Source organism: Solea solea, chromosome 3 (assembly GCF_958295425.1).
Source record: "Solea solea chromosome 3, fSolSol10.1, whole genome shotgun sequence".
In the NCBI taxonomy this organism is placed as follows: domain Eukaryota; kingdom Metazoa; phylum Chordata; class Actinopteri; order Pleuronectiformes; family Soleidae; genus Solea; species Solea solea.
The window spans coordinates 18,061,430-18,071,251 of NC_081136.1; the positions used below are offsets into that span (position 1 = coordinate 18,061,430).

General features: G+C 38.8%; 1 protein-coding gene across 2 annotated transcripts in view; it reads right to left on the reverse strand.

Moving 5' to 3' along the window:
* gal3st4 (galactose-3-O-sulfotransferase 4) overlaps window positions 1-6,959 on the reverse strand; it is a 30,704-nt gene extending 23,745 nt beyond the window's left edge. Inside the window, exon 1 of one of the 2 annotated variants that reach the window (XM_058624239.1) lies at window positions 6,877-6,959. In XM_058624239.1, coding sequence (XP_058480222.1) covers window positions 6,877-6,902 — 26 coding nt within the window. In that variant the 5' untranslated portion in view covers window positions 6,903-6,959. The remainder of the gene's footprint in view (window positions 1-6,876) is intronic. The other variant, XM_058624237.1, reaches the window with a different exon arrangement.
* Window positions 6,960-9,822: the final 2,863 nt, after the last annotated feature.

Consider the following 9,822-nt stretch of genomic DNA (forward strand, 5'->3'; position numbering starts at 1 on the left):
CAACTTTTTAATCCAACACTAGTGTGCAGCAGGAGGCTAGTCCAGTTCTAAATTTAGATGTAAATCCTCTAATTGGTTATCCAGTGATTTTGTTAAGGAGTTAATACCAGCCTTTGAACTGGGGCCTATTCTCACCATCTTCCATATGGCTCAGTCTAGCCATATTAGCAGAACAATAACAACACAGGGCATCATATGCTATGTTTTCACAATGTTACAGTTTGGTTTGATACAGTACAGTATGGTTTCAAGCTGAGAACGGAACCTTTACCTGGTAGGTAAGGTGTAGGCTGTGCCCAATGGCCGCGTATTGTGACCTTGTACCTGTAAATAACCTTTAATATGCCACAGCGTATTCTCAAAATGTGTTGTTTCTATAGTTTATTATTATTATTATTATTTCATAAGTAATGTCTTCGATTTAACTTGTTTCCTTTTTACCGTTATTTCCTGTTTTTAGGTTGGTGCTTTTAATTTTGATAGAGTGTAACCGGAAAAGGATAGTTAAGCATTCACACGGCATAAACACACGGGTCTAATAAAAGTTCAGAAATGTCTACTAATGTCTACTAATAAGTTTGTTTAGCACCTGGCTGATAAGGGCACAAGGTTTGTCATCATTTCGTTTTAATGTTGTGCTTAATGCTCAATAGTAATGTGATGTCCTTTTATAGTTTTGCATTGTTTTATTCCAGTGTACTTTAAGCTAGCAATAACGCTGTTTTGGTGCGATGTAGGGCATGTTTGTCGGTCCGAAAGGGACAGTTATTTCATTTGCTTGTTTGCAAGTATAAATAAATTATATTTATTATTATTATTATTATTATTATTATTATTACAATAAAAAAATGTTGTGTGTATTTATAACAATTCCTGAGGTTAAAGCTGTAAAATGACAGTTAAAAATATTGAATTTTAATTTAAATATGTTTGTTTATTGCACTGTATTCTGAGGTTGTCATTGAGCTAAAACAGGTTAAAAGGGATATTTCATGATTGTGAATGAGGATTCATTTTCAGTTAAAGGTTAAAAACACACTTTTTTGATATTGTTGAACATTATGAAGTTGGTAATACTATTTTTGTTTCATTCCATAGCTCTTATGGTGTGTTCAGAGTGTGTTCAAGGTATCAAAGGTTTTAATGGGGCAACGTTACCATCTATTCAGCTCAAAAATAAACACTTGTTGACCATCAGTTAAAGAGTTCGACCATCATTCAGCCGGGGACGCTACAGTACCGGTGCGACGACAACGAACATACAACAATCAAGGACATTCAGCAGTTTTTGTTTCCTGCTCGGTTTGCGGCTGTTCATCTCAACAAGATGCCAAGCTTTGTATGAGACTAGACTGCGGGTGAAACTGGACACGCTAAATTGACCGTTGGTGTGAGTGTGAGAGTGGATGGTTGTCTGTCTGTGGCCTGTGATGGACTGGCGATCTGTCCAGGGTGTATTCCGCCTTCGCCTTATGTCAGCTGAGATTGGCCCAGCTCCCCCCATGACCCTTGTGTGGAGAATAAAGCTGTAGAAGATGGATGGATGGATGGATAGACTGCGGGTGTTGAGGAAACAACAGCTGTAAGGGAGTGACATATTACTGTTGCCTAATCTGTCGTAGATGGACCTGACCATACCATCCTACTCCAGTACAGAAATGGACTATTCCAAATGGAAACCCCAAAAAATACATATGAAAACAAGCAAATCACTATGTGCTGTGATCATTACACACTCCAGTGCTGAGCTCTTTACACTGGCTCCCTGCAAAATTTAGAATAGAATTTAAAATCCTCCTCACATATAAAGAACTAAGTGATCAGGCCCCATCATATTTCAAAGAGCTGATTATTCCTCTTACTGCCCAAATAGACCACTCTGCTCTGAAAATAGAGGCCTACTTGTGAACTCAGAGTCTCTCAGGCAGGGCTTTTCAACTTCAGAAGTGGTTGGACCACAAAGGAAAATAGCTGGTGTTTTGTAGGCCACGCATTATATTTGTTTTGACAGCTACAGCCTACCTGAAAATGTATGAATAGAGAATATTAAGCCATAGGCCTACAGAACCTTATCACATCTTATTCAAAAAATTAAAAAATAAAGTAGTTTACTTCAACCCTTCAAGAAGCAGTCACTGACAATAAATGAATGAATAAGACAATAAATATCTATGCCCTTATTAGCCTATTTTATTATAATTTTACAAACGATTTAAATAATTGCCGTTCCACAGAGAATATATATGATGATTGATAGGTTTTATAGGTAGCTGACGAAGCGTAGCTATAATGTGCGCACAAAATACTACTTCGTGGCCACGAAATAAGTATAACATACGCACGTTATACGTATTTCGTGGCCACAAAGTAGGTATAGTGTGCACACGAAATACTAATGCGCCGGTAAAGACACCTGCCTCTCAATACTCTGTTTAAATGCCTCTCCGTAATAATTGTTCCTTGCAATGACAGGCTTTTCAGAATGTCTTTGTCTTCATTCCTAGCCTAAAATAAAAGTCTATGGACAACATTAACGTTAGTTGTCCCTCCTCTTGCCAGTATCCTATACGTGAAACTCCCCAGTGCATAATGTGCACCGCAAGCGCAGAAAAAACCCTCGAGCAGCTAAGCTGCCTCTCCCACGAGCAAGAGCAGATCCTATTGAGCTTGCGGGATTCAAATCTGCGCACGACGGTTAATATCTGTGCACGTGAAATCACATACATTGCTCGTAAGTCATTGTTTTGTGCGCTGGATTATTGACCCAATTCTGATTCCATATCTGGGTTCCAGCTCCTTCAACACCAAGCGTCCATCCTCTTTTCTCACTTGTTGTCCACGTTCTCTGCATTTAGCAAACATCCACCGGTAACCGTGAAGCTGTCCAGGGTTAGGGTTGGTTGCTAATGAACCGCTAAGTCACAGTATGTTTTCCGACGAGAGTGTCCTCTTGTGTAAAGCAATCTCTTCAGCTGTCTCTCACTTATAAGGAAACCGTGTTTACTGGCAAGCAGCGATTTGTCTTTATATTTCAGGCCAATCCCAGAATAAAACTCTATGATGTGGAGTGCATTCCCACGGGTGAATGCACTCCATTGTTCTGTTTGTTTACAGTCTCTATGGGTCAAACTGACCCGGAAGTACATGAATGAATGAATGAAAGTTTTGCGAGATCTCGCAAAAGTACATCTTTTTTATTTTCAACATCCATTTTGTTTTCCATGTCCCTTTAGGGGCTCCGTACATATACTATACCTTTCACTTTAATTATAATCAAATCCAGGCAGCAGCCAGTCCACTTTACAAGTGGGACAGAGTTGGACATTCAAGAGGGGTGCCAAAGTTAAATCCCACACCAACAGACAAGAACATGGGGTATTTTGTTTTGTCAACAATTACACAGATTGACATGACATCACTTGACTGTGTTGAAATGATGCTAATAGTACCTGGACGTTATAAAACAAATGGCAGAAAATGAGACATGATTTTACTTGTAGTGCCTCTTTCAGTTAATGCAGTCATGCACAATAAACACACTGGTTTGGTGCGATGCAAGTCAACTTTGAATCGCTTTAGCTAGCAAATGACTTTGTGAAGCAGTTTGTCAGTTCACTTCCACTAGCCTGAGCGTCTATGACCTATCCCTATGGTCTTCTTCATTGGTTCAGATCAGGCATGTCCAAAGTCTGGCCTGTGGTCATATTTTGTAGGGCCCACAGCAGTTTTATAGTGTATTATTTATGGCCAGGGAGGGACTTGGACAAAAAAATCGGCCTCAGTCATGATTTGCCCCCATTAGCTTAACTGGTAAGGAGTTGTGCTTTGCATCCAAAGGCTGCATGGACAATTGTGACAATGAACATTTAATTTTAATTTCACAGTGCATTTGTATGTAAAAGTTAATATTAAAAAAAGGTCTGATGTGACATCTTCACATTATCAAATCTGAGCCTCGTTAAAAAAAAGTTTGGACAGCCTTGGTTCAGATGAACCAATGAGTCTTCTTGTGTTTGTTTTCTCTCCCTCTCCACTCATTGTGTTCCTGTTGGGTTTTTCTATAATAATTATAATGTCTTGACCTCACCATGTAAACTTCCTTGAAATAATGTATGTTATGAATCTGCGCTTTACAAATTTACAAAAGCCACAGTCCCTTGCTGCGAGTGACCCGGAAATGATACCGTGAGCGCTCAGTTGTGACTTATGTGTGTCATAAGAATGGATACTTGTGACCGAGTGAGGTATGTCATGGATGTATTATAAGAACTGGATAGAGCACCGCCCCCTTTGGCTCTGTTCCTTTCCTTTTGGAGCTCACCCAGCGCGTATGTCAAAAAAGGTGTGCAGACTCATGATCATATTATAAGGAACAATAACAACGTGTTAAAAGTAGTTTTATAACTCCAGATTATTTCACTCTAATTCATATGTTCATCACATTTATCAGTAACTTTATGAACAGATAGTGACGATAAGACATCAGTGGTGAAGTGAGTGCAGGTCTCACACGGTCACAGCTCCACAGTCCACCGTCACCGTTCAGTATGTCAGTATGTCAGTATGAATCCACACAGCAGCTTGTTAATACATCGATACTAAGTTTGAAATAAATCCTAAGGAGCGACAAATAAATAACTAAAACCTGTTTTGTCGTAATATTTTGAAAAAATTGTAAAAGAAAACCCCTCATTGCCTTAAACTGTAGTGTAAAGCAGCTTTGAGTGGTCATCAAGACTAGAAAGGCACTATATAAATACAAACCTAGTAATATATAGTCGGTTTATATTAGATTTGACGGCTTAACCAACTACATAACCTACAAAATCGACATAATACATAATGCTGATGTTCCAGGACTTTGTATGAGGACATTTTCCTTATCTGGACCTCTGTGGATTTTAAATGACTAGCTCTGACCCACAGTGTCCATCGACTGTAAAGTGGCCTCCTCCAGTGACCCAGTGCCTTGCATGCTTATGTCAGCCCAGTCACGTTTGTTAATCAGTCAAACAAGATTAGTCCAACCTGTAGGCGTAGCCAAGAAATAAGCCACCATGGGCTCCGTGCTCTTGAGAATGTAGCAGAGGGTTTACAGGAAATCATAGTTTCATTATACTAAATACATTCAGGGATTCAAAGTAAAACATACTGTCGCTGTTGTAACACCAAGCTTCTTTTTTCAACCAGTAGCTTACTGCAGTATATTGCTATAAATACAACTTGCAAAAACATGTTCTGCCTTTAAAAGAATAGGGCTGCAATCATGGGCGTCAGAAGCATTTGTAATGTGGGACATACACACACACACTTAGCGGGGGGTCTGGGGGTCCTCCCCTCAGAAATTCTTTAAAGAAGTAGATGCCATTCAGGTGTATTTTAACAGACCCCTTCTTATACCTTCAGAAGTAAGCAAAAACTATTGATCCAATAACTCATTCAGAAACAGATTCAATTCGAAGAAGTCCTCATTCAAGTAGCTCATATGCATCAGCCTGTTTTTAAAGAAACTCGCATGGCTCATCACCAACAGTGCATTTTAATTCTACATTTAAAATAGTAATTGTTTTAGTCCTTCGCCACAGATAGCTATTTTTGGAGTTCCTCATGAACTTGCAACCACAAAAATGTTAGAGCTTTTGCGTCCTTGATTGCGCGCAGATAAATTCTTCTCTTCTGGAAATCCTCGCAGCCACCTTCTTTTAAGTCCTGGCTACTTGATTTATCATTTCTACTGAAATCAAATTCAAGCCTTAGAGGCTGTCCCGAGAAGTGACATAGATAGATAGATAGATAGACAAAAGTAGGTGGGCAATTCTGACTTTTGTACCATAATTTGTGGATAAAATGCAATTTGTACAAATGAGAAAGATAGTGTAAAGTAGTTGTAATTGTTGGAGAGAAAAGAGAAACTTTAGAACACGTTCAACAGGTTGACAGTTAACAGGATTAATATTGACTCATTGAAACCCGTTTGTCCTGTTGCTACTGTACCTCACCGAAAAGTGAGTCAAGGCTGATTTAGCAAAAAGTAGTATATGTAGCTGCTAATTTCCAAATAAATGAGTTTCCATAAAATTCTAAGACACATCACATTTTATTCATAAATGTACAGCACCCTTCATCACTCAACAGCAATGAACTCTCTTTACTGTCCCTACATGCTGACCCTCTGACTCGCTCTCAGTCTCAAACACCTACAGTGTTTTTCATAAACAAATTCATAGTCATCTAAATATTAGTTTTTTTAACAAGTCTGTTCTAAGCAGCTATAATTTCCCACCCAGTGCCCAGGTTGTATGTCAAATGCACTTGCGTTCATCAGTTCAATGGGTATGTTGGTCTTGCTGATGTCTTATGGACCAAACAACCAAATGAGGAGATGGATTCATCGAGTAGGAAAATTCATATTGACATACAATTATGTATATATGAATTAAACAACATGAAATAAGTTCACTTAAAATTAAAGGGTTATGGAAACCGAAGTAAAAAAATAAAAAATAAAATGTAAATATTTATTAGGCACGTATTTTCATCTTTGTTAATCATAACATTCATTTTATGCATATGTGCCTTTTCTTTGGCGACTCCTTAATAAATACCATTTCCTCTGGAAATGATTGTATATACAGTCTTGGTCTATACAGTATATCCAGTCATAATTAAAAAATATTTTAAATAATTTACAAACGAATTATGTACTTGTGAAAGACATTTTATGTCATCAATTCCTTTGCTTGAATCACAATTAAAATCTAAAAAAAACAATAGTCATACAAATGTATGTATATTTGTATGAATGTAACTTAAAAAATAATAAAAAATAACTACATTTGCATGAATATTGCGCACATACGTGTGGAGATCACTCACTTGGAGAAACAAGTTGTGGTGGTCATGATCGCTCTGGATGGTGCCGCTGACAGCGGTGCAGCAGGTGGCTTTGGCCTTGTTCCATCCCCTGCTCATTCTTTTATACCAGCGTCGCGGCGCGTGCCGCTGCTGGTGGAGTTACAGCGCTCCCTGTCCGTAACCAGGCCAAGGTGTGCATTTTGACCACGCCCAACCAGTGACGTGCGGTGAGGTCCATGACTGGGGAGGCTGGGGTCGGATGTACAAATACATGAACCCAAAAATAGAAGCTTATATTTAAATGTTGACCCTAATTGTAACATTTAGTTGTTCTAACGCCAGTTCAAAAGTGGTACAACTCTCGTGATAACAGGATCTCCTCCACCACCTTCAGTGATGGGACTGCGGTCAGATGCAGCACCAACATGCAAATATATTAGTTTGCCTTTTTTACAAAATCATTCAAATTAAATGTAAAAGAGAGAGGCACAGATCATAGGAATGAATACTTCAGGTCACGCAGGTTCACCGCTTCTGTGGCCAGTGTTTGATCGCCGCAAAAGCTCCGATTTATCGACATCCTCCTTCTAAAGCCGACTTGTTAGCGGTACGGCAGTCAGCAGCAGCAATGTCGGAGGCCCACAAGACAAGTACAGACAGAAGATAAGCGCCCAAATATTTTAGTACAATGCAAAGAGTGTTTGCCGGCAGTGAAGGTGAAGGACCCATCTAAAGCTGTAACTGCAAGAACTCCCATACAATAACATGGGGAAGAAGTGCCAACCTTCCGTGTCTAGCAGGTAAAATGATGATGATGATGATGACAGTTATCAAGTCAGCTTTAATTTCATATCATTTATGATGTAAGAACAGTGTACACTGAAGTAAGAAGTAGCCTAACTATTAGTCTCCAACATGACAGTTTTTTCCAAACATGACCTCGAAGCGCCACCTTGTGGTGCAATCTTTATTAGTTTATCTGAGATTTTGAAAAGGTTAGACTCATAATGTATGGTTAAACTTTTGAACACATAAACGAACATTGACTTTTGAACAGTTACATCTTTATAATTTTGGTTTACTGTATAGAACATTAATGCCATCAGGTTATCTAGGTTGTCATATGAAGCGCTATTGTCTAAATTGTGCACATTTGTCATTAGGTCAACATGGTATCATGTTTTCCACATGCTGTACACATATAAAGCAACAAACATATACATTTATTACATTATTTACATTTCATCATGTTTTGTTATCAGTTTATTATTTGTGTAAAGAATAAATATGTGGTTCATTCCAAAATAATGATCTATGGTTTTAATCCACTTTTAAATTAAGCAAAGTAATTAAAATGTATTAGTTACATTACTTTGAGAAAGTAATTGAAATAGTTACACTACTATTACATTTTCAACAGGGTAACTTGTAATTATAACATCCATCATCTACCGCTTTATCCTCCACCAGAGGGTCGCGGGGGGTGCTGTGCCAATCTCAGCTGACAAAGGGCGATAGGCGGGGTACACCCTGGACAGTTCGCCAGTCCATCGCAGGGGCCACACAATCATTCATGCTCATACTCACACCTATGGTCAATTTAGAGTGCCCAATTTAACTGTTTTTGGACTGTGGGAAGAAGCCGGAGAACCCGGAGAAAACCCATGCACGTGTGCAAACTCCATGTAGAAAGGTTATTGTTCCAACCGGGGCTTGAATCTGGGTCTTCCTGCTGCAAAGGCACCACTACAACCACAACACCAACCATGTGGTCCATAATTTAACGTTTCCAAAGTAATCTTCCCAACACTGGCTGTGGCACACAGATCCCAAATAAAATAGATGGATGCAGTCCCGCTGTATCCCTCTTCTTGCAGCTTCCTCCCTAACACACCACAGCATAAAGGAGGACACTGAACACCTCAGACTGGTAAAACATCACCAGTTTTGGCAGATGTTAAAGGATTCTAATCTTCTCAGGAAATACAGATGGCTCTACCCTTTCCTGCAAACTGAGTCAAAGTTAGATGACCAGTCCAGCCTATCGTCCAGCGACAGCCCCAAATATTTAAGTCCTGACCACGTCCACCTTAACCTCCTAGATGGACAGAGGTTTTAAGTTTGGTCTGTTCTGACGGAGGTCCACCACCATCTCCTTGGTCTTAGAAGTGTTCAGCTGCAGGTGGTTTGACCTGTACCATCTCACAAAGTCCTCAACCAGGCTTCTTTACTCCTATACCCTGACCAATCCTACACACTCAAAAATCAGGGTAAAAGACAAAAACATTACTGTAGATACACAAGTTCTTTCAGTAATGCAATATTTTGAGATGCCAGAAACCTACCTTTTGACTATCAGAAAGGGTACAAAGTGATTTAAATCAAAAGGGAAAGAAAAAAAAAATACCTGTACCAAATTTATATATAAGGGTATACTGTATATGCATATATTCCTTTTAAAATGTTAAACAAAATCTTCCTTAGAAAAGTTATTGACATTATCACTGTGCATTCGATGTGTAATTAATTAAAAAGATTTGTTCACAGAATTGTTCAGCACTTCCAGCATTACTGCAGAGCAAACTCCATCTGACACAGTCACTGAACTGAAATATTTTTCAGCAGTGCTGTCGCTAAATACACCTCTGAAAAAAAAATGTGTTTTACAAATGTTTTCAGGATTTTTAAGTCTAACTGATCAACAGTTTGGCACTGTTCGGTTAGATTCCTGTGTCTTGACATGCTTCTTTTGACCAATAGCTTGTTTTCTGATTTTTGGTCAAAAACTGTGTTTTTGGTGGAATCAGTTCCGTGTTCTAATGCCAATTACTAAAGAAAGGAAAAAGGTAGAAACACACTTTTTTTCCAGATGAAAGAAGAGAGTCTAGAGTCTAGTCTGGAGTCTAGAAGAGAGTCTACCCTTTCTTTCGTTTCAGTGTTTACATAGTCATAGAACACAATATTCTG